This window comes from Oncorhynchus tshawytscha, linkage group LG14, assembly GCF_018296145.1.
Source record: "Oncorhynchus tshawytscha isolate Ot180627B linkage group LG14, Otsh_v2.0, whole genome shotgun sequence".
NCBI classification, from domain to species: domain Eukaryota; kingdom Metazoa; phylum Chordata; class Actinopteri; order Salmoniformes; family Salmonidae; genus Oncorhynchus; species Oncorhynchus tshawytscha.
Genome location: NC_056442.1, coordinates 17,399,004 through 17,425,009, shown reverse-complemented (window position 1 = coordinate 17,425,009; position 26,006 = coordinate 17,399,004). Strand labels below are relative to the sequence as shown.

Below are 26,006 nucleotides of genomic sequence, written 5' to 3'. Positions count from 1 at the left end.
ATTTTCAGTCACCTCCTTGTCTGAAGTACAAGTGTATAAACAGGTTAGTGTCAAGCCCCTGTATGTTTAAAAAAAATATATATATATTTTTTTTTAAGTCTCATGAAATGTAGGCCTATATTGAACGCCACACATTGGCTGCTACTGTAGGCTGCATGATAGAACCGCTATTTCCATGTTAAAATTTTAAGGGATGCATTTTCTCCATTGTTTTTAATGGTAGGCCACTCTGGTAGGCCTACATTATGATCAAATAGCCACAAAAACCTACTTGGCCACTAAAACTGTAACTTACAGTGGGTACAGGGTCAGTGTTCTGAAATTTGCTCAGTGCCACATTTTTGTTTTAGGGAACATTGATTATGTGTACTCTAATACATCATGCTACACAGCCCACCTCTACAGTACCACCTCCACTACTAAACATTGACCAGACTCACCTTCCAACTTCATCTTCTTGGCCTCCTCGTCCTTCCTCTCCTTGGCTTTCAGCACCTCATCGGTTTTAGCTGGAAGAGAAAGAAACCCTCATGAGCAGAGCAAATAGCACATTTCTTTATCTCTTGTAGCAACAACATAACCAGCACACGTCGCTGAGCAGTGTATTTGTATCAAGTGTTGTAGTGTTTTCTCTGTTGTTCCCTAACCCGATAAACACGATAACCTCTCTCACTTTTAATATAGAGACCTAGCTAGTTTTGTCTTATGTTGAATAACCCACCTAACTCTTTAGGTTTAATATCTCACTCTTGAATTTAATAACTGAACTCGGGCCTTAGATTTAATTGCTTATCGTTCCTCTTAAACCTATTAACCCATCTCCCCGATCTGGTTTCTTACGGTCTCAGGGGCCACCCAGGCTCTGCTTTTGGCCTGCGCATTATCCCAATGAATTGTTCTCCCAGCGTAGTAATAGAAAATCAGCTCAGAAAAAGCGACTGGCTGTAGAGTAAGAGATAAATCAGATCTGGGGGGGCCTCTTGGTTTGCTAGTTTATTGAATCTAAATTGCAGCCCCCTCGCCCCTCCGGCCCCCTTGTGTGGCGCCCCATGCACATCATCCATCTTGTAGGCTGATAATGGAGCCGGCCCAATTCCACCTGATGTTTGCATTATTACATTTTAGCACGCTAACGAGCTGCGGCTAATCCAGCCAGAGAAGAGGAGGAGGACGGGATTGGATGCAGCAGGCGGGGCCTGCATGGCATTTTTTTGTATTATTCTCTCTTGGTCTCTCCGTTCCTCGATGATGATTTGAATGAAACATAGATCCGGCGTCGCTACATAGCTCTGTAGGCCCCGGGGCTCTCCGAGCTGCAATTACACATATAATCACAATTGGATTTCAACAGAGCCCACAATTCTCATCCCCTCCTTCCAGCCAAGACAGAATGAAGTGTAAATGAAGTGAAAGACTTCTGCCATCCCCAACACTTTGTTTTATTATGACCTAATTTAATCAAAGTCCCCATCACAGAATTGTCAGGAAGGCAACGATGAACTGGAGTCTCTAATAGACGAAGAGATATACTGCCAATATTGTTCTCTATACGCTGACAGATATTCCCCATAATCTATTCATATTGCGTATATCTGGCCGTGTGTATGCTGTTGTTTATGAGTGTACATTACCAGTGTGCTGGCTATATAACAGTAGCGTGGTAAGCTTGTATTAAGGTTGTACTAATGTTTTCCAGTAGCTCTCCTTATTGATGTAATTAAATAGGATTTGGCTCCGTTGTGAGGCCCGACTTTCATTGTTTGTGGGGGCAGGATCCCCTGGAGGCAGAGCGGAGATGAGAGATTGATAAACAGTTTGATTTTGTGCTATCGCCCCGAGCAGTATACTGGAGAGACGGAGAGAGAGAGAGAGAAAAGAGAGAGAGAAAAGAGAGAGAGAGAGAAAAGAGAGAGAAAAGAGAGAGAGAAGAGAGAGAGAGAAGAGAGGGTGAGAAACAGAAACAGGGAGAAAGTGTGCAAAGCAGAAGGATAAGAGAACCAAGTAAAGGGCTGGAGGGGGGAAACAGAAAATAAATGACAAATCACTCTTCACTGTCTCACTTTGTCTTTTTTCACCTCTCTTATCTGTCTCACTTACCCCCGTCTGTCTCACTCCGTGGCTAGTGGTGATGGAAGGGAGGTGGTAACTTGGCGGGATTAGGGAAGTTAGAAGCCATTTGGAGCTAAGTCATTGTGCTAAAGAGGCAGAACGTCAGTCACATCAGACTGTGGCTGTTGAGTTAAGCAGCCGTGGCACTAGTGTGACAGCCGTTTTGTCTATGGCAATTACTATACAAAAACGGCAGCCGAGGAGTCACAGGGAGAGGGCACAACTTATGGCGTGTATCGGTGTGTGTAAACACACTAGCACGTGGGCGCAAACACACCCCTAGTCCATCCATATGCAGTCACACAAAGACCTGTTCGCTCTACTTCCACATACTGTATGCACTCACAAACAAACACAGTACACCCACATTCATTTCAAATTAGTTCCCGAGTACAGTGTTCTCCTCTCCCCTCTCTGTTTTGGAAAAGTTTAAACTCATTAAGTGTAATGTTATTGCAGACTCAATTTTACACCGCTCACTCATCAACTAGTAAGATAGCAATAAAGCCCAATGGCCCCTCAGAGACGTTAATGCTTTGAAATAAATGATATACTGCAACAGAAACGTAATTAATTTACAGGCCGTATTGATAGCCCTGCCATTCTCGGCACTATCTTTTTTAATCTCGGCTAACATCTTCATTATTGGGGGAAATCGCCCGAGTGAAGGAACCGAGTCATCGCTGATGAATTGCCTGAGAGAGATGCGGCAGCCCACTCAAATGTTGTGTCTCGGCGCATCAATTTCTCTTAAGCATTTCATTATGGCGAACAATAAACAGCGTTGGCTATGACATGTTTTTAACGGTGTAGTAAGTAGAGGAAATGGATTCTAGGTATATGAGAGGGGGATTCAAATTAGTCTGTTCTTATTCTGGTTTATGCGAGGAAGACACGTACCTTGAATACCTTCAAACACCTGTGTTATTTGACACAGGCAAAAAAAGAAAGGCACAATGTGTGTGATAGAGAAGCATGTTTGTTGTATGCACGTATTCGAGACAGACACACAGCAAAATAGGTTTTGTGTGTGTGAGGTTGGAGGTTACTGTTATTAAGACAGTTACTCACTCTATGGACACTATGTTAACAAACCTCCTTCAATGCCATACAACATTCCTTCCTTAGCCTCCAACTGCTTTAAAATGCTAGTAAAACTAAACCGATTGGTGCCCGCACCCGCCCGTCTGACCAGCATCACCACTCTGGACGGTTCTGACTTAGAATATGTGGACAACTACAAATACCTAGGTGTCTGGTTAGACTGTAAACTCTCCTTCCAGACTCACATTAAGCATCTCCAATCCAAGATTAAATCTAGAATCGGCTTCCTTTTTCCCAACAAAGCATCCTTCACTCATGCTGCCAATCATACCCTCGTAAAACTGACTGTCCTACTGATCCTCGACAATGTCATTTACAAAATAGCCTCCAACACTCTACTCAGCAAATTGGATGTAGTCTATCACAGTGCCATCTGTTTTGTCACCAAAGCCCCATATACCACCCACCACTGTGACCTGTATGCTCTCATCGGCTGGCCATCGCTACATTCGTCACCAGACCCACTGGCTCCAGGTCATCTATAAGTCTTTGCTCGGTAAAGCTCCGCCTTATCTCAGCTCACTGGTCACCATAGCAACATCCACCCGTTTGCATGCGCTCCAGCAGGTATATTTCACTGGTCATCCCCAAAGCCAACACCTGCTTTGGCCACCTTTCTTTACAGTTCTCTGCTGCCAATCACTGGAACGAATTGCAAAAATCACTCCAGCTTCTGGAGACATATCTCCCTCACTAACTTTAAGCATCAGCTGTCAGAGCAGCTGACTGATCACTGTACCTGTACACAGCCCATCTGTAAATAGCACACCCAACCACATCATCCCCATATTGTTACATATTTTTTTGCTCTTTTGCACCCCAGAATCTCTACTTGCACACCATCATCTGCACATCTATCATTCCAGTGTTAATGCTAAATTGTAATTATTTTGCCTCCATGGCCTATTTATTGCCTTTACCTCCCTAATCTTACTATATTTGCACACACTGTACATAGATTTTTCTATTGTGTTATTGACTGTACATTTGTTTATCCCATGTGCAACTCTGTGTTGTTGTTTTTGTCTCACTGCTTTGCTTTATCTTGGCCAGGTTGCAGTTGTAAATGAGAACTTGTGGCCTACCTGGTTAAATAAAGATGAAAAAAAACAAAAAAATAAAACAAAAACTGGCAGAGAAAATCTTCCTTAGAGCATGACTCAGAGGCATGCCCCCCCCACCACCACACTCCTACTCCAAAAACACCCAACTCTACCTATTCTCCTCCATCACATCCATCCATCCCTGAGCACCAGTGCTCTCACTTTCTTTCTCTCTCCCCTTCAGCCTCAGGCCTCTCAATCAAACCAAACAACACTCATCCTGCTCCTCTGTGATTAATTACTCAAGCCAGAATATCAAAATCAAACACCCCCGTGTGAAGAAAAGGGGCTCCGCTTTAGAGCACTGCGCCCACCGAGGGCAGACAGACAGGGGGACGGGAGGCTACGCTTCCCTGCCTGCCTCACACACACCTCTACCCCCATCCAGCCCCCACCCCCTTAGAGAAGTCCAGTCCATGGGAGAACAACCCTTGCCCCCCTCACACCCCGCTAGTCTCCTCTGCATTTCCCTCTCGTTCGTAAGGTCACTGGTCCATCAGGCGCTCGCTCCCCTTTCAACCCAGAAGCAGGGGTTTTACTACTAGTAAGTCTGTATCATAATGGCACCCTATTCCCTTCGTAGTGCACTCATTTTGATCAGGGCCCCAAAGTAGTGCACTACATAGGGAATAGGGTGCCTTTTAGGATGCATCATACTACTACTGCTAGTAGTGATGGCGGTGGAGGTCGTGGTGTAAGGAGGGGGAGAGGGAAGGGTTTTTAGACTGATCTACACTGACTAACTAATCAGATGGGAACACCATCCATCACTTTCCCTCAACAGGGCTCTCTATTACCCCCTCTAACATCCCATTCACATCACCCAAACACCTAGAGCTAAGCCACGTCGAGACATGATCTGTGTCCGAAATGGCACCCCATGCACAATGTAGTGCACTACTTTTGACCAGAGCCCTGTGGGATCTCCTACGGGCCCCGGTCAAAAGTAGTGCACTAAATAGGGAATAGGGTGCCATTTGGGATGCACAGAGACGTTAACGAGAGAAGGGACCGGAGGAAATCAACGCAAACAATGGAGTGGACGGAGGGGAATAGATAGAGTGGATTGTGCGAGGGAGTAGCCTGGAGGAAGAGCTCATTTACACACTACAGACTCCACTCGAAGAACCCCCAGATAATGCAAACAGAACCTCTGGTCTACTGACACAGCTCAATAAGTTTTGTGGAACAACAAAGACTAACAGTAAGCAAATAGTATCAAACCAAAATGGAAAACAGTGAGATAGAAAAACATAGAGAAGCACTGTTCTGACTGAAATAGAGATGCTAAAAAAAGTCAGCTTCTGAGTATTACCCACTCCTCAACATGTTATAGATGTGTGGGTAGGGGTGTGTGTGTGTGTGTTAGTGATGCGTGGGTCAGCTGTTTGTTCGCCCGCAATTGCTAATAACCCAGGTCTTAATTGAAAGAAAAAAAGAAAAATCAGCAGACACCAAGCCCTCCATGGAATGAGTGACACCCCCTGCCCTAGAAGACTAAATAAACCCTTGCTCATGTGAAAATATGTCATACAGCGATAGAATGAAAGCTTTTTAATCTAGCTGACATCTGTTTCATCTAAAGTTTCTTGTTTCATCTCGGCTTCTCTCTCACAGCAAAGACGTTTAGGGACAGTTCCCTTGACGTGCCATATATGAAGTCCCCTTCTTGTGACTGTCGAATTTATATAGCACCTCACAATCATCACACAACATCTTTCCCAAGCATTAAGCTACTGTTCAGGACCTCCCTTCTCTTTATTTTCAACTCTCTATTTTGCAGCTTTTCTCTTATTGAATGAAACTCAAACATTGTCCTTTTTCCCTCAGTGGATCGAAGTTAACTTTTTCTGCTCAAAAGCATTTGGCGTGTATTTGGCGTGCGTACAGTTGGCCCTAAAGCTTAGGCACTAACACCAGATAAAACATTATGAAAGAAAAACCTCAATGTAGCCTATAGATATGAATTGCACAAGAATTATACATTTATGGATTTTTTTTATGCATTGTTTCTACTTAATTCAACACAATATTTTTATGACCCTAAACTCGCCCGCCCCGCAGATATAACCGCGGGAACTGCGGTTTATAAGTCAATCTGCGCATCACTAGTGTGTGTGTGTGTGTATGTGCTGTATGTGGGTGAGTGTGTTTGTACTGTATGTGAATGTGTGTATGTGCGTTTACAGAATGTGTTTTTGTGTTCGTGGGTGCGTATGTGTGTGTGTATGGAGAGTAGAAGGGGGGTTCCTGTTATCCACCCGCCAATCAAAGTGAATCTGAATGTCAGGAGGAGAGGAAGCATGATAAATCAACCTTACGCCCAACGACAAACATAATATTAGCAGCAGCACCGCGCGATTGGAGAAATGTCCCATTGAATCAGGAATGCACTTTACAGTGTGCCACAGCCAGGCAACCTGCACAATGCAGACACACATACGTACACACACACACACACACGCACACATCCATCCATCCATCCATCCATCCATCCATCCAGCCGTCCACAGGCCAGGAGACGAGAGGAGAGACAGATTTAAGTGAATAGGATGAAAGGATAAAATTATCAACCGTTAAATGAAATTGAACCCTTGCGGCCTCTCTAGGCTTCCTTTAGCACTAGAATGCATGTGGCGTCACAGTTCGGAATAATGAGGGCAAGAGGTGAAGTGTTTCTCACCAGGGCACTGCCACTATCTGCCACTAGGTGGCACAGGATACTGTGTGCCATAGTAACAGATGAGAATTACCAGAGGCCTGTGTGTGGGTGTGTACGTGCAGATGGGCTTAAGTGCATGTAGTCCTATTAAAACCAGTTCATGTACACCTTGTAAGGCATAATTTTGAACAGGGAAATCAGGCTGGTGCTTTAATTTAATTGAACAGTTGAACAATAGGTGGGTAGAGAAGCATGATAAAAATGTATTTACAATAATACACAGACAATTAAGGACAAAAATACACTGAAACAGTGACTTCATGTTTTCTATAGTAAATAGAAAGTTTGAGCAAAAAACCTGGGATGTATTCATTAGTGCACACTGTAGCAACATGTTTCACAACAGCAAACGTTTTGCACTAAAAAACACAAGTTTTAATTGGACAAATTCAGGGAGGTCACTCCCTGTTTCGTCCTTTTCGATTTTGTTCGGTTCCAAGTGAATACACCCCTGATAAGGGAGGGCAGAGACACCAAACCAACTACACGGCCTGCCATCCAGCCGTGGCCTCTGATCTACTATCAAGAGAATGTAATGACGGCCCATAAAATATTAACAAACAAAACAATTAGAACGAGATATCTTACCAATTCAATCAATTATTCATTGACAATCGTCTCAGAGGCTGCTTTATTCCCTGTGTTTCCTGCTATATTCTTAGAAAAAGATTCAATTACGAGGCTACACACTGGTTCTATCCCATCCTGATGATGGATCACCCTAGTGCACAACAGTTTATTTCACCTTTATTTAAACAGGTAGGCCAGTTGAGAACAGGTTCTCATCTACAACTGCCACCTGGCCAAGATAAAGCAAAGCAGTGCGACAAAAACAAAAGTTACACATAAACAGAGTTACATATAAACAAACGTACAGTCAATTACACAATATTTTTTGTTGTTGTTAAAAATCTATATACAGTGTGTGCAAATGTAGAAGAGTAGAGAGGTAAAAGCAATAAACAGGCCATAGAGGCAAAATAATTACAATTTAGCATTAACACTGGAGTGATAGATGTGTAGATGATGATGTGCAAGTAGAGATACTGGGGAGCAAAAGCGCAAAAGGTTAAGTAATAATATGGGGATGAGGTAGTTGGGTGCGCTATTTACAGATTGGCCATGTACAGTGAGCTGCTCTGACAGCTGATTCTTAAAGTTAGTGAGGGAGATGTAATTCTCCAGCTTAATTTTTGCAATTCGCTCCAGCCATTGGCAGCAGAGAACTGGAAGGAAAGGCGGCCAAAGGAAGTGTTGTCTTTGGGGATGACCAGTGAGATATACCTGCAGGAGCGCGTGCTATGGGTGGGTGTTGCTAACAGTAGTGCCATACATAGAGAATAGGGTGCCTATGGGCCCCTGATCAAACGTTTTGTACAATATAGGGAATATGGTGCCATTTGGGACGCAGGCTGACTGTCGGACTACGGGAGGGGAAGAGGCACAATCAGAGAAATTACACTCGTCTCACTGAGGAGGCTTGAAATAAAAGCAGAGTTCTTCAGGCTGATGAGAAATCCAATTAATTCAAAACCATTTGCGGTGATGAGGAGGAGACGTTCGCTCTCTCTTTCACCCAAGATTTTCAACAGATGCCAATCAAGTTGCGAGTAGGAGGGGAGTTGGGGGGGTGATAATATGAGGGGTGCAGAGAAGCCAGTTTTCACAGATCACTGAATCAGACAACACATTTCCAAATGAGAAAAAAAAAGAAAATAAAACTTTTTACGCATTTTCAGAGAGGAAACAAACTGTGTCTATGTGAGACCACAGATGATTTTCTACTTAATAATCAGAATGAATCATGAGGTTTAAGGTCAACAGCTTGGTAGAGAGACGGTAAAGGCTAGTTTTCATTTTCCACATGAGACATCTTAGGCTCTGCTTTGCCTGCTTTTATTCAGGACCAGTTAAGAGTTCCAGTGGACTATGCTGCTGTTTGTTTATGGGCTGTTGGACTCTCTGTGCCCAGAGATGAGGTGAGCCCCCCCCAATGCATCGGTTACAGAGGCGAGGGTCCTAGTCTCCTATCCTGGGGCCAGAACCTTCCACAGCAAGGCTAGGGGGCTCACTTCATGTGGGTGCAGGAGCAGGAGAGTGAAGATTGTGTGTGTGTGTGCGCATGTGTGGTTCAGCACAGCAGGCCCACAACCTTCCTCTCCCAAACCAAAGAGCGAAGCTTTCCCATAATTCCACAGTTTCACCACTGCCATTTAGGGTACGGGGGCCAACACCTTCAGTCAGAAAAAGGGCTTCTGGGAAAGGCATGGAGGATCACAGGCCTCTCGCAGTCAGGTTGGGGTCAGGGTGAGATGACCTTGTGGACCGTACATAGCCCTGAGGTTGAAAACATAAACACTTACTATTGAACAGCCAACCAGAGTTCACTACCACTATGCCAAACAGAGCACATAGAAGTGCCTTGACAAACACTAGAAAATATAGACAAGGTCCTGAAAGGGCTTCATGAAGAAAATACATAATGCAGATATCAGAGTGAAATATTCACGAGGGCTGGGACACTGGATGACACCTCTCCCCCTCCATCCCTCCACCATCACCCTGACCAGGTCTCTTCGTCACTCTCCTCTGCCCTTTTCTTGCTCCCTTGGTGTATCTCTCTCTCCCCCTATGCTGCTCTCCCTCTCGCCTCTCCTTCCGCTGTGCTGCTCTCTCTCCTCCTGCTGTGGCAGGAGACTGCCTCTTTGAACTGGTCCACTGCTGGGATTTAGGAGGGATGGAGGGAGGGGTGGGGTGGCACACAATGCATGTCTAACATGCTGTGTTTATTTTTAAGGATGGGGTGCCTAAGTGTTCTTGTGTATTTCCGCTAAGAATGTGTGTCTGAGTATCAGCGTGTGTGTATGCATATTGTCATTGTGCACATGGGTGGGGAAGGGTGTGTGCGCATGGTGTGTGGGTGTAGTGGGAAGCATATGAGTGTGTAGCAGGGTGTGTGTTCCTGACTCGCTGTGTGGTGAGAGTGCTGATGTGATGAATGGAGAATAATAGGCTGGGTTTCCGCGCTGACAGACAGCGCAGGATCTCATTGTGACTGAGTGGGCGAGAAGAGGGAGGCTTGCAGCTTGAGCCGGACCCCCGCACATGAAACGCAAACTCTGGGCGCTAATCGGCCGGCCGACACAAGGCGAATCAGGAGGGCGGCCACTTAGAAAGAGAAAAGAGGGAGACCCAGGCCCGGTGTAGTCTCAATAGGGCTCAGCAAGACTGTTGATATCAGATAACAAACATGGAGGACAAAGGAGGTGGAGACTTGGTGGTCCTCTGGGCCTGTGTGTGTGTGTGTGTGTGTCTGTCCAAAGCCCCCTCTGGAGAAGGGGAGAGAGATGAGGATGTGGACGTGGCCCCTGGACTACAAACAGCAAGGACAAGACGCTCCACTGAACACTACAGGCTAAAATAGAGAAGGGAGCAGAGAGACAGAACACATCATTAGAAGAGCTTTCTAACGATAGCGAGAGAGATGGGTTTTGCCCGATCAGGTATGAGAAAGAAAAATACAGCTATCTAGGTATAGTTCTTATTTTATACAGAGAGATAAAAAGAGTGAAACAATAAGAGAGAAATAATGAGAGAGCAGGGCAGAGAGAGGACCGGCCAGGGAGGGAGAGAGAGAGAGAGAGAGTGGTAGAAATGAGCCCCCCCCTCTAAGGCACCCAAGCAAACCCCCTTCTCTCTCCCGTCTCATCTCTTAATGCTTATTTTCACCACTTTGCTTAAAATATTGATAATCAATTAGGCCCACGTCTGTTTTGCTACAGAATCTGTGTCACGGTCTTTCCCACTGTCAGAGCCAATTCGCCGCTCATTCAAAGTTCATTTTTCCCCTTGGCCGATTTCTGCCTTTGGAGGAGTCATTAACCGGGGAACATAGCCCGAGGTGCAATCACCTATTCTCTTTCATTACAGGGGAGATGGAGAAGGTGAGAGAGATTATTAGAACTTTGGAATGATCACAAAGCTTCGGAGTCGCCTGTCAGATCCCCCCTACGTGTAATTCATCTGGCCCCGGCTCCCCACTCACCCTCCTCGGCCCCCCTTTCCTCTCTCCTCCTCCCTCCTTTCCCCTGCGCCAGGGGTTTGGACGTAGACATTATTCATGAACATCTGCAGCGTGCTGAATATTCCCACTGCCTCCGCCATGATGAAAAGGGAGCTGCCCCTTTGACTTTAAAATTAACATGCCGGGCAAAAATATTACGGCCAAGCCGAGCACTTTCATTCTTTTTGGGAATGGGATGGGAGGATGATATAGGTGGAAGGAGGAGTGAGGTACAATACGATACAGAGGGAGAAAAAGGAACACATCTTATATTGGAGATCTTCTAATATGGTTACAAAAAAAAAAACTGTACCGACTGGAAAAAAAAAATCTACAATGTCATAATTAGGGCAGTAAGCATGTTCTGTAACCATGTTGGTTCTCTGTAGCCAACCCAGCCCAGGGTTGTGTTCATTAGGGACCAAACAGAAGGAATCCAGACTGAAACAGGGGGTTACAACGTGCACCTGTCCAATAAGAGATGCTACTCTTCGCGTTCCGTTGCAAAACTTTCAGTCGCGTGCCCTAATGAACACGACCCAGGCTGATGCAAGGAGTGTCCGTGCAGCAGGCAGACTTATGCTGTTCTCAGGTACAGCTCCCCCTGGGGGTCTCCACACAATGAAAGAACAGCCAGACATATAGACAGACGGACGGACGGACAGGGAGGAGAGCCTTCTTCCTCCTCTCACACCAGTGGAGGAACTGCTGGACAGAAATCAAACTAGACACTGTATTGTTTATCCTCACGATCACCCTCAGAGAGACTCAACAATTAAACTCCTTGGAGAGCTCCCTTTGGTTTCAAAACACCTTACAGAGGTAATGACATAACGTCATAGCTGGCCAACTATGATGAGTACATCAGTCCGGTTTTTGAGCATGTAACAGCCATTCATTTCACATCGCGCAAAAGGTTTTAAGTATTTATTTGTGCGTGCCGCCTCTTGCAATTTAGCTGGCTGCATTTCGGTATGCGATGTGCACCCGTCTCACCTTGCTGCTCCTCAGCAGTGCAGTATCGGGTGTTTCCATACCGTGTAACGGGCACAACATGAGAATGCCAGTCTGAGCCTTCGCCATCATTACAGCAACAACCAGCCTCGTTTTACAGCTCGTTAAAAAGCGCCCGCTGATTTGACACGTTCGCCAAACATGAGAACAATCGGATCAAATGTACACAACTTTCGAACTAATCTAATTTGCGGGCGGCTGCTGCAAACTACGGATGGGCCTTTAAACGGCTCCATCTAGGTTGACTTCTATCTCTCTCCTCCTTCTGAGCAACAAATGGGAGTAAATAATGAATAAATGCAGCGATACAAAAAAAAGGTTTGTTTACAAACACACTCAAAAGGTTAATTCAGTGGGGTTTGACATGGACTGAAATGGGTGCTTTTTGCCTCGACTCTTGTTTATTGCAAATGGCAGACCAAGTTTACTCTGGCAGTTAGAGGCAAAATGAGGCTTGACAGCTTTGTCAGGGAATGTGAGTGGTTCAGTGGCAGGGCAGGAATCGGGATGATTCTACGTCTTTCATCTCCAAATCGCGGCCGTACGCTCACCAAGCCTCCTCCACAGGAAAACAAAATTAAAACACACACACACACCCCGGCCTGCAACGGTTTTTGTGGATGACAGATGATTTTCCAACCCTCGTCAAATTAGAAAAAAGCTATATATATAAAAATAAAAAAAATATGCAGACCAGACGTTTGGATGCTCTGGACTGACGCATAGCAAACATGAAAAGAGATGTTAGAACTCTTTCTGAAAACTAGAAATAAAAACACTAACAACTCCTGCTCTCCCTTTCTTGGCCGGTGCTCTATAAGAGCTGATGCCATCCCACTCAGCATCACAGTGTTTGAGGACAGTTCTCTCTCGTCTCTTATGGGTTCATTTAAAGACTATGTCTAAGACTACAGCTCGATTAGCTTGACCCTCCTCTGAACACTGCCTCTCCCAACAGAGAGCTTCCAACCACAGGAGTCATTCCACTACCAGACACCCCACCGGCCCACTGCTCAGACCCCACCGCTGGGCACTGGGAGCCAGGCCCAGCTTCTCCATCTCTCCCCGACTCCCACTTGCCTCTAGGAAAGGCCGGTGGAGAGAGCTGGAGCGTGAGGAAGAGAGAGAGAAAAAGAGAAAAGTCAAGGTGATTGAAAGAAAAGGAGGGGACAAAGGAAGGGATAGAAGGAGGCCTTGCCACAAAGGTATTGTAGTAACACTCAGAGCCTTGACTCCTTCTGATCTGCCATATCCGCTCAGTCGCTTTTTCAATTTAGTGAATTTGTTCCTCTGTCTCTCCCAAGCGAGGCGGATGAGGTATGAAATTAATCTTCATCCACTTTTTGTGGCCTTACCTCCAAATGCACAATGTGTGTCGGTAATTAGCCGCAGTGCTTCATTCCAGAGCTCTGGCAGGCTCCTCCGTGTGCCAACTTTTTGCCTTTTGTTCTCGCCGCACAATGCCGCCCACTCCAGCCGTCTCTGTGCTTCCCTGCTCCACACCCACACAGGGCGTTACACAATTCCCTCCAAATGTGCTTCGATTTAAAAACCCATTACTTAGCCCCTGTTGTTTTGTTCAACGCAATTAAAAGAACACCCCCTTCATTTTATTTGGTGGAGCAGTTCCTTGGGTTGCGTTCCTTGGCCTTGGCTGGCGTAGCTAGCACGAGCCATGGCCGCCTCAGCCCGTCTAATTCGCAGGGTTTTGTTTGGATATAGGCTTAGTTTGGCTTTCCATTTGAAACTACTCTACTCTCTGCCTCGTTTTATTGCCCCGACTTGATCAGCTAGTAACTTAAAAAACAGGTCAATCAAGACAGATGCCAGCGGAGAACTACTGTCATGATGCAGCAAACCAGTGAATTATCCTGAACAAGGTTAAAAGGCTACTACTATACATTTCTGAAAAGCATTCCCGAACTCCAACATTTTAAAATCTCGATTTCAAAACATTCAGAGGGACAAAGTTACCTGGCCCAGGTAATGTTAATGATAGGTCTGGATACCTTTTTGGGAGTGGGCCAGGGCAGGGTGGACAGCTGGCCTGTAATTCACGCTGAGACAATGACTCTGTAAACTACAGGCACACTCAGACACTCTCCCTCCTCCCCTTGATCTAAGCCCTTTGCTTCTAATTGAGTGGTTTGGAGTCTCTTCCCCACTTACATTAGCTCTGGAGTGAGATATGGAAACTTTTTAGGCGCGTGTGTGGGGAGGGTGTGCGTCTGTGTGCGTGCGGGCGTGTGTGTGCCTGGCTGAATGTGAGTGTGGACCGTGTGAAAATTGTAGCGTGGAACTCAGGTCACAACGTTTCAGGAGGATTCTGGGAAAAGGGCGTGGTTACAGAGGCAATTCCCATAGCGCTCTGGTCAATAGTAGGGCACTATGTGGGGAATAGGGTGCCATTTGGGATGTAGACAGAGCGAGAGGAAGAAGATATTAACTAGCATCATTCTTGGTGACTTCTCCTGTTTAACATAGCCAACAACGTCAGACATGTTTTTAACACCCAAGGAAAATAACACACATACTTTCCATGTACATTGTGCTTTTAAGGGCTCAGTTGATCAGAGCATGATGCTTGCAACAGTTCATTTCCAAGTAGGCTACTGTTTTCTTATTTAAAACATTTTTTTTTACAAAACCTACGTATGCACAGCAACATTCTCTTACTACTAATGCCTTCATACATTTCTAATAAACTTGAAACTTCCAGTAAACCTCTACTGAGCTAACATTTAGGCGTACCCTCCTAATGCTGTACCTCAGTCCCCATTTCACCTGGTAACGCACGTCATCTATACAGCAGCCACAGCAGCTGCCACTAGGCCTATAAAGCACCCTCTAACACTTAACCAGTAGCACTCAGTGTGCACACTCATTTCCCTACACTGTGTTTAATAGCCACAATTATCAAGGAACCTTGGGTTTCATTTTCAGCTGACTTGTTGAATTGTCTGTAATTGCATTATGAAATGGAGTGTTGACTTGCTGTAATTGTGAGGTAATAGCACTTTAGTGATAATGAGAATGTTAGATATGACCGACTGTGCATATTAATCATTCCAGAAAAATTCAATCCGGCCCGCCTGCTAAAGGGCTTCCGTTTAATCAACTTAATTTATAAAACAACCAACTCATAAGGCAATTACACGTCTATATTTTAATCTAATGAATAATTCATTATGGACAGAATTGTTTATGCTGAAATTATTGTAGTTGCTTTTGTTAATCATCGACGGGAAACTGCACCGATGTTAGATTTGATATATTCAGTGAAGTGGGTGGCAGTGTCAAGCAGAAGTTTTTGGGTGAACCATCGGTTCTTTCGTTTAGGTCCTGAGGCTCAGGTCCACCACCTGCACCCCACTCTCTACATCCAAAATACACACACACCTACTCATCCACACACACCTCTCTCACACACACACACACACACACACACACACACACACACACACACACACACACACACACACACACACACACAACCCTCTGCATAACTGCTAGCCCTTATCGATCCCCCTTTTAAGCTCCTGAATAATAAATTCCAGCCCCACGCCCAAAAAAGCCCCAACTGTGGCGCAAAACTGGCTTAAACTGGACTAATTACATGAAAGGAAATCATTGAGCAACAGCATTATGGGAAATTTAACTGCCACCCCAAACTGGATCAAAGTAAATGAAGTGGCTTAGCGGGATCTCGGGGGGGCTCTGCCGGGGGAGTCCGGATTAACACCCCTGGACAGGCGCTGACGCTAACACACTCACCAGACCTGTATGAATATACAGTACACACACCAGGGGACCCGGGTTGTGGCAAGTGTGAGTAGAAGGTTGTTATTTATTAGGATAATCACAGACTAACGTAAGTCTCTCAGATAGGTGCCTTAAACCTCAGAGATAGTAGAGATAGTCTTATACACCTTTCAAACCAAGATGTTTTTCCGACCAACTTTTTGCAGACTTTTCTTTATATATGAAAGGTATTTCTGGTGACAAAGTCTATATTTTTTTTTACTTCCGCCAACATACCTAGTCATGACTGCGGTAAAGTTCTGCCTACGACTCTAGATTTGAATATACTGTACAAGAGGGGTTTAATAAATGCATTCTGCAGAAGATAATGGTATAGGAAACCTACAAAATAATAGCAAGAACCCCCTCTGCAGCTTAGAAAATGCTGTCATAATGCTGTGCTGATAAACATTTACAATACATGTTTAACACCGGAGATCAGCATTGGCACGCACTACGCTCTTAACCTCTTGATGGTTGCTAGGCAGCGCCCCTTACTACTATCATCCTGGTGGTTCTAGACTTTGTGAGGCATGTCAACTTCACCCATCACTTCTCTTAGCCCACCACATGCACTGTTTTCTTAACCACAACCGGATATACCAATAAAAAATTACTGTGTGGATATCACTGAATTAAATTAAATATTGGAATAAAGTAGGCTAATGCAGTTGAAGGCATCAAATTGTTATAATACATTTGATTGAAGCAATAGCCTACCCGGGTGTGGTCAAATATTTCAGCACCTTTTCGCGCTGCTTTGAGTCAAGCGTGGGGTCCTGATAAATCAATCAATGTCCGATTTCCTTTTCACCGAATCTCCGTTTGGATATTGGTAAGGCTAGGTTGCAGAAATGTTAGCTTAGTTGAGGTGAGTGCTGCTCATGATCATCTTGTCTAGTTGGCTCATGTATTAGCACTGACTAGAACATTTTTGCCAGCATGTTAGGTAAGTTGATTATTTTGCTCTTCACTTGCAGTCGCTTAATAGATGAGGCCTATTCCAGACCAAAAAGCATGTGAAACAAAATCAATGAATATGATTTTGTTTCACTTGAATCGCCGTCTGTATATTTGGTTAATTTTCTAGCTGGGCAAATTAGTGGTGATATACAGTAGCCCATCTATGTGTTTGCTCATCTATCACAGATCAGAAACATTTAGCATGCAAAAAATTAAGCCTAAATCAGGAGTAGGGATATTATTTTGCTCGATCGCGTATAGGCCACTCCAAAAGTCCGCTGAAGTTGTGAAATATGAACGCGAGACTCAAATGCTTTTGAAAATATAGATCGCTATACATTTATAAATCGCTTGCCTCGGGCTCTGTTTCAAAACATCACTTTTTTTTTTAGATGACAGCGGTTCCAACCAACACGTTGCCATGACACAAGTTGTGTGAGGAAAAATATTTCATTATATCCTTAGCCTACTATAACATGTGTGCTGACTGTGATCAGGGTAGCCTGAGTGTCTCTTGTCTGTGGAATGAACAAAATAACTATTAATTTCACGAGCAAGGCGCAGCCATTAAAGATGCACTGACCAGCAACATATTCAAACTCAAAATATGCCATTCTATGCTTTTGAAAATACATTGGATTAGTCTTATAATGTTTATTAGGACCTGCCTAAAACAAATTAATACATGGATGTCTATGTGATGGTGTATATTCAATGGGTTTATTAAATAGAAGTCCACCCATATTGGCCCACGTCTACAATTTTGGCAAGAATGTGGTAAAATAAAATTATATATAATATATATATTTTACACACACACACACACACACACACACACACACACACACACACACACACACATACATACATACATACACATATATACATATATACATGTATATATACATACACACACACACACACACACACACACCATAGTCTGTCTGTAAGATGTTTTACAGTCTTAGTCTCTCAAAGCATCTCAGAGTAGGAGTGCTGATCTAGGATCAGTTTGGATAGATCATAATGGAGAAGACTTATATGGACTCTATATCAGCATTCTGAGATGCTTTGTGGATACAGGCTAGGAACTAGTTTAGACAAAGCAACCCTAAATGTTCCATCAGACCCACTCACCATTACTCTCACTGTATACATCCCCACTAATATTACTCCACAATACTACATCTCCATTCAACCTCATGTCCCTCCTAGGGCTTTCACCATACACCACCATGTCTATACACCTGCGCCTGTATTCATGAAGCTTCTCAGTGCAGAGTGCTGATCCGTTTTATAATTTCGATTTTGAGGAATAAGATTACATGGACAAGGGTGGGACCTAATACCAGATCAGCACCCCCCGGCCCTGTGGGGCACTGGGCCCTCCTGTCTGTCACATACCTGTTGTTCAGGGGCCCATTGTGGGGGTAAATGCAGGGGCCCCTGCTGGCTGATTTGGCCACCGATTGGTGCCCTGAGACCCCCTAAATCTGTCCCCCCTGTTCCCCCAGGAGCCTCTCCCCTGCTGGCTAGGGACTCCTTCATGCCTAATTAACGGTCCCCACGCTGCCTGCCATACACACACGCAGGCACACGAGCGCACACACACAGCTCAAGACAACCACCTGAGATCAACCTGCCCAGAGCAGACAGGTGTGTGTGAGAGTGGGAGAGAAAGAGAGAGAGAGACGGAGAAAGGGAGAGAGAGACGGGGGAGAGAAAGAGAGAGAGGACAGAAGACAGAAGGAAAAAACGTTGCACCAAACAATTACAACCTATAACTGAAAGTGAGCAGTTAATGCAAAGAAAACGAGGGTTTCTTATTGGGCATGTTCAGGTAAGTCCCTCCCTGTTTTTGGCAGTTTGCATCCTCGTAAATATACCCCTTTCTACCAACTGACCCCACAAACACCAGGGCCCAGAAACAAAAACCCACTCTCTCACCCGGCAACTATACTGTTTGCTGTGCACACACAAAGTTACAGGAACTACACTTGCACTTACATTGTGCCTCAAATCTACTTACCGGCAAATCCCTAGCTTACATTCAAGTGACATAAGCGGCGGATATTGAGTGAATAGGTTTACATTGGCATTGTTTTTAACTGAGCTTTTCTGCGGGAATTTGCAGGAATTTGTTGGCCTACTGTTTTGTCACCAAACGGAAGAAATTGTAGGGGGAAAAATTAAGTCGTTTTGTTGTCCCCCGTGTTGGTGAGAGGGGGGTTAAGATGATTTGGAGGCCTTTCTTTCTACTATCAGATCATCTAAAATGTTGAGCGATTACAACCAATAATCAGGAGGCAAGCCTATACCGAAGATGTCCGTGTTTGGAAGATAAAGAAAAGGTTTGAGACAGATACGTGAACAACAGAAGCCTTCTATGAAAGAGAGGATAGGAGGTGGAGGAGAGATTACTCCTCACACAATAATATATATTTCTCCCCTTCCCTCGGATTCCAAAATGCCCCCCTCTCTCTCTCTCTATCTATCCAGCAATCCCATTTTTCCCGGGCCAAACTGAAATGGCTGAAAACTGCCTTATCAAAGGGACTTGTACTGTAGCAGGCAAGCGGGGCCAAGTGGAGATGTTTACAAGGCGAGGGCAGAGAGAAGAAGAGGAGGAAGAGAAAGGAGAGAGCCCAAATCCCACCGTAATTCCCCCAGCTGTAATCCACTAGGATTTAATGTGTGGGGATTATATATTTATCATAGATGCTCATCCGCTGCTTCCTCTCTATCACACCCTGTGTGTCTGTGTGTGTGGGAATGGTAGAGCAGGGGGAGACTCAGGAACAGAAAAACCAGGCAGTATTATTACAGGGGCCCGGTATTTCAACCCCTTCCATCTCCCGCTCTCTCTGTTATAACCACGTCTCGGCTAATTCACGAAAACAATTCAATTCACTCTGCCTCCCCCCCTTTACAATCACGAGCCCCCTTCTCGTCATCTCTCCATTTCTCTCTCCAACTCCCTGCCAAAGTTCATGTAGTCCTCTGTTTCTCTCTATTTGTGGCTTGGTGGAGCTGAGCACCGTCACATTCCCCCCCCCGTGAGCCCCCTGTGGTTGGTCTCCCTGCTCTAGTCTAGATAGACAGCTGCAGGACCAGAGCCTGTATTCACTAAGTCCCAGAACAGGAGTGCTGTAGTCCCAGAATTGGAGTGCTGATCTAGGATCAGTTTTGCCTTTTAGATCACTATGAATGAGATTATGGGCAGGGGGACCTGGGCCCATATCCACAAAGCATCTCAGAGTAAGAGTCCTGATCTAAGACCTGTCCATACAATCTTATTCACATTGGGATCTATAGATAAAAACTGATGCTAGATCAGCGCTCCTACTCTGAGACGCTTTATGAATACAGGCCCTGGACTAGAGGTTCTAGATCCCAACAGCATGTCTGCTCTATTCTGGACACTCATAGAACTAGGCTAATGAGGTAAGCATTGCAGCTGGGAAAACCATACACCTGACCTCCGCTAACCGCTAACTTCTAATCAGTAAAGCTAAGCCAATAGACCCCTATTAGGAGACAAAAGGGCCTACACCACCTCACCACACACAGAAGCGTGTGTGTGTGTGTGTGTGTGTGTGTGAACGATAGGCAAGAGAGGGTCAATTAGGGCTCCGCTTCTTCAACGCCACTTTCAACATCCTGTTTTCACCCCCGGCAATCAAAGGAGGATACGAAGCGGCTCCACACTTCAACATGAATACCCATCATGCAATGAACATGAGCTAGGCCTCCATAGATCGAACACACCAGATCACCCATCAGTTCAACAAGCCTCCCATGTGGTTTAGTCAAGGGGTCCTTTCCCGGTCCGGTCACGTGGTCAAGAAAACCAGGAAAAGAACAGGAAAAGTCAGGAGAATGTCTTGTTGGGTGTGCCACCATTCGCCATCCAGGTTTTTGTCTACCTCTTTCCACGTCTTTACCATGATATTTCAGGTATGAGGCCGTCAGCGAGTGAGATTTCCATCTATAATGAAAGATACATGTTCAAGGTACAGAGAGACCTGTTCCATCATCAAACATTGACCCCAAATATCTTACACCGCAAAAGTATATCCTGGAACCCGCACTTTGACTTAGACATGTTTACATAGGAGGTCGCACGCACACAGAAGGAAACACACACACACACATACACACAAAAGGCTGCGTGCCTAGTAGAACACATGCCCTGCAGATGTAGCGTGGAAAGAGACCCCGAGTTCTGTGCGAAGGAGACGTAGCGCATAGAAATACCTGAAGAATGCAAAAATGGGATGGGTGAAAAAAGAGAGAGAGGGAGATTAAACTAGCAATAATTCCCCCACAACTATTCCTTCTTTTCTGTAGTGCGAGAGAGAGTGGGAGATGAAAGAGCAACAATGTAATTTCTGGTATTTATTTATCCTTTAAACAGTGGGGGAACTGGGCCGCTGGAACTTCAAGGCCCCTTGATTGCCACGGTGGCTAATTAGGTAGAAATATGCAATTTAGGAAAAATGGAGGGATTAATTAAATGTTTATTTCTCTTCACCCCTCCTTGGGATTGGTCTGGGGATTCCATGGTGTGTGTGTGTGTGTGTGTGTGTGTGTGGGTGCGTGCATGATTTTGTGGCACGTTTCGGTGGTGCCATCAATCTCTGCATTGGGAACGTGGATGTCTCTGTCATTGGAAGCCCATGGCACAGACCGGGAAGAGAATTGTTGTGTCTAATTCTGGACAGCACATCCACACAGCCAAACTATCAGGGAGTTATGGAGGAGGGGAGGTGAGAGGGAAGGAGGAGAAACGAGAGAGGAAGGAAAGGGGGAAGAAGAGAGAGAGGAAGGAAAGGGGTAAATGGGAGAGAGGGCAGCATAGAGGTGGAAGGGAAAGAGGAGGGGAGGAAGTGAGGGAAGAAGGGAAGGAAGACGGGAGATCGAGATGAAGGGAGAGGGGGATGTAGGGAAGGAGGCAGAGGAAGGAGTTGGGTCATTCCACAAATAAAGTACATTTTGGGTAACTTGGTAAATAAAAAAACATATAGTCATAAACAGCACGTTCAACTTCATTAAAATGATGTTTTCACATCTCAAGAAGTAAATATCTTTAATTGACTACAGTGAGTGCCATTAAAGTAACAGGGTTGACAGTCGCATGGTTGAACATGACAGGGTTGCCATCAGTCAACCATAAATCAACCCGTTGGCACTCCCTCTATCCCGTTCACGCGCACTCCCTCTCTCCAGTTCTCGCTCCCCCTCCAGTTGTCGCTCACTTCCTCCCCCCCTCTCTCTCTCTCTTTCTCCAGGTCTCGCTCACTCTCTCTCCAATTCTCTCGCTCCCTCCCTCTCTCTTTCTCCAGTTCTCACTCACTCTTTCTCCAGTTCTCGCTTGCTCCCTCTCTCTCTCCAGTATTCGCTCCTCCCTCTATCTCTCTCCACAGTTCTCGCTCGCTCCCTCTCTCGCTCTCCCCAGTCCTCGCTCGCTCCCTCTCTCGCTCTCCCCAGTCCTCGCTCGCTCCCTCTCTCGCTCTCCCCAGTCCTCGCTCGCTCCCTCTCTCGCTCTCCCCCGCTCTCCAGTTTTCGCTCGCTCCCTCTCTCCAGTTTTCGCTCGCTCCCTCTCTCCAGTTTTCGCTCGCTCCCTCTCTCCAGTTTTCGCTCGCTCCCTCTCTCCAGTTTTTCGCTCGCTCTCTCTCTCTCTCCAGTTTTCGCTCGCTCTCTCTCTCTCTCCAGTTTTCGCTCGCTCTCTCTCTCTCTCAGTTTTCGCTCGCTCTCTCTCTCTCTCCAGTTTTCGCTCGCTCCTCTCTCTCTCCAGTTTTCGCTCGCTCCCTCTCTCTCTCCAGTTTTCGCTCGCTCATTCTCTCTCTCCAGTTTTCGCTCGCTCCCTCTCTCCAGTTCTCGCTCGCTCCCTCTCTCTCTCCAGTTTTCGCTCGCTCCCCTCTCTAGTTCTCGCTCCCTCTCTCTAGTTCTCGCTCCCCTCTCTCTCTCTCCAGTTCTCGCTCCCTCTCTCCAGTTCTCGCTCCCTCTCTCCAGTTCTCGCTCCCTCTCTCTCCAGTTTTCGCTCCCTCCTCTCTCCAGTTTTCGCTTGCTCCCTCTCTCCAGTTTTCGCTTGCTCCCTCCTCTCTCCAGTTCTCGCTCCCTCTCTCTCTCTCTCCCCAGTTCTCGCTCTCTCTCTCTCTCTCTCTCCCCAGTTCTCGCTCGCTCCCCCTCTCTCTCTCTCTCCCCAGTTCTCGCTCGCTCCCTCTCTCTCTCCCCCAGTTCTCGCTCGCTCCCTCTCTCTCTCTCCCAGTTCTCGCTCGCTCCCTCTCTCTCTCCCCAGTCTCTCTCTCTCCCCAGTTCTCACTCCCCCTCTCTCTCTCTCTCCCCAGTTCTCGCTCCTCCCTCTCTCTCTCCCCCAGTTCTCGCTCGCTCCCCCTCTCTCTCTCCAGTTCTCTCTCCTCTCTCCCCAGTTCTGCTCGCTCCCTCTCTCTCTCTCTCTCCCCAGTTCTCGCTCGCTCCCTCTCTCTCTCTCTCTCCCTCCCCAGTTCTCGCTCGCTCCCTCTCTCTCTCTCTCCCCAGTTCTCGCTCGCTCCCTCTCTCTCTCTCTCCCCAGTTCTCGCTCGCTCCCTCTCTCTCTCTCTCCCCAGTTCTCGCTCTCCCCCCCCCTCTCTCTCCCCAGTTCTCGCTCTCTCTCTCTCCCCAGTTCTCGCTCGCTCGCTCCCTCCCTCTCTCTCTCTCCCCAGTTCTCGCTCGCTCGCTCCCCCTCTCTCTCTCTCCCCCAGTTCTCGCTCGCTCCCTCTCTCTCTCTCCCCCCAGTTCTCGCTCGCTCCCTCTCTCTCTCCCCCCAGTTCTCGCTCGCTCCCTCTCTCTCTCTCCCTCTCTCTCTCTCCCCAGTTCTCGCTCCCCCTCTCCCCCCCAGTTCTCACTCGCTCCCCCTCTCTCTCTCTCCCCAGTTCTCGCTCGCTCCCCCTCTCTCCCCAGTTCTCGCTCGCTCCCTCTCTCTCTCTCTCCCCAGTTCTCGCTCGCTCGCTCGCTCGCTCCCTCTCTCTCGCCAGTTCTCGCTCGCTCCCTCTCTCTCCCAGTTCTCGCTCGCTCCCTCCCCAGTTCTCGCTCGCTCCCTCTCTCTCTCTCCCCAGTTCTCACTCGCTCCCTCTCTCTCTCTCCAGTTCTCGCTCGCTCCCTCTCTCTCTCCCCAGTTCTCGCTCGCTCCCTCTCTCTCTCTTCAGTTCTCGCTCGCTCCCTCTCTCTCTCTCCCCAGTTCTCGCTCGCTCCCTCCCTCTCTCTCCCCAGTTCTCGCTCGCTCCCTCTCTCCAGTTTTCGCTCCCTCTCCCTCTCTCTCCCCAGTTCTCCTCTCTCCCTCTCTCCCCAGTTCTCGCTCGCTCCCTCCCTCTCTCTCTCTCCCCAGTTCTCGCTCGCTCGCTCCCTCTCTCTCTCTCCCCAGTTCTCGCTCGCTCCCTCTCTCTCTCTCCCCCCAGTTCTCGCTCGCTCTCTCCCCTCTCTCTCTCTCTCCCCAGTTCTCGCGCGCTCTCTCTCCCCAGTTCTCGCTCTCTCTCCCCCAGTTCTCGCTCCCTCTCTCCCCAGTTCTCGCTCCCTCTCTCTCCCCAGTTCTCACTCCCTCTCTCTCCACAGATCTCGCTCCCTCTCTCTCCCCAGTTCTCGCTCGCTCGCTTTCCCACAGTTCTCTCCCCAGTTCTCGCTCCCTCTCTCCTCCCCAGTTCTCGATCCCCAGTTCTCGCTCGCTCGCTTTCCCACAAGTTCTCTCCCCAGTTCTCGCTCCCTCTCTCTCCCCAGTTCTCGCTCCCTCTCTCTCTCCAGTATTCGCTCGCTCCCTCTCCAGTATTCGCTCGCTCCCTCTCTCTCTCCCCAGTTCTCGCTCGCTCCCTCGCTCTCCCTAGTTCTCGCTCGCTCCCACTCTCGCTCTCCCTAGTTCTCGCTCGCTCCCTCTCTCGCTCTCCCTCGCTCTCCAGTTTTCGCTCTCTCTCCAGTTCTCGCTCCCTCTCTCTAGTTCTCGCTCCCTCTCTCTCTCTCTCCAGTTCTCGCTCGCTCACTCCCTCTCCAGTTTTCGCTCCCTCTCTCTCCCCAGTTCTCGCTCGCTCCCTCCCTCTCTCTCTCTCTCTCTCCCCAGTTCTCCCTCTCTCTCTCCCCCCAGTTCTCGCTCGCTCCCTCTCTCTCTCTCCCCCCAGTTCTCGCTCGCTCCCTCTCTCTCTCCACAGTTCTCGCTCGCTCCTCTCTCTCCACAGTTCTCGCTCTCCCTCTTCTCTCCACAGTTCCCGCTCCCTCTCTCTCTCCCAGTTCTCGCTCGCTCCCTCCCTCTCTCTCTCCCCAGTTCTCGCTCGCTCCCTCTCTCTCCCCAGTTCTCGCTCGCTCCCTCTCTCTCCCCAGTTCTCGCTCGCTCCCTCTCTCCCCAGTTCTCGCTCGCTCCCTCTCTCTCCCCAGTTCTCCTCCCTTCTCGCTCCTCCCTTCTCTCTCTCCCCCAGTTCTCGCTCGCTCCCTCTCTCTCCCCCAGTTCTCGCTCGCTCCCTCTCTCTCTCCCCAGTTCTCGCTCGCTCTCTCTCTCCCCAGTTCTCGCTCGCTCCCTCTCTCTCCCCAGTTCTCGCTCGCTCCCTCTCTCTCCCCAGTTCTCGCTCGCTCTCTCTCTCCCCAGTTCTCGCTCGCTCTCTCTCTCCCCAGTTCTCGCTCGCTCTCTCTCTCCAGTTCTCGCTCGCTCCCTCCCTCTCCCCCAGTTCTCGCTCGCTCCCTCTCTCCCCCAGTTCTCTCCCTCTCTCCCCAGTTCTCGCTCTCTCTCTCTCTCTCCCCAGTTCTCGCTCGCTCCCTCTCTCTCTCCCCAGTTCTCGCTCCCTCTCTCTCCCCAGTTCTCGCTCCCTCCCTCTCTCTCTCCCCAGTTCTCTCCCTCAGTTCTCGCTCGCTCCCTCTCTCTCTCCCCAGTTCTCGCTCGCTCCCTCTCTCTCTCCCCAGTTCTCGCTCGCTCCCTCTCTCTCCCCAGTTCTCGCTCGCTCCCTCTCTCTCCCCAGTTCTCGCTCGCTCCCTCTCTCCCCCCAGTTCTCGCTCCTCTCTCTCTCTCCCCAGTTCTCGCTCGCTCCTCTCTCTCCCCAGTTCTCGCTCGCTCCTCTCTCTCCCCAGTTCTCGCTCGCTCTCTCTCTCCCCAGTTCTCGCTCGCTCTCTCTCT

At 47.5% G+C, this 26,006-nt stretch overlaps 1 protein-coding gene across 1 annotated transcript in view; it reads right to left on the bottom strand.

The window, feature by feature from the left end:
• Positions 1-26,006, bottom strand: part of rsrc1 (arginine/serine-rich coiled-coil 1) — a 233,330-nt gene that overhangs the window by 28,668 nt on the left and 178,656 nt on the right. Inside the window, exon 7 of the mRNA XM_024444418.2 lies at positions 441-509. Coding sequence (XP_024300186.2) covers positions 441-509 — 69 coding nt within the window. The remainder of the gene's footprint in view (positions 1-440; positions 510-26,006) is intronic.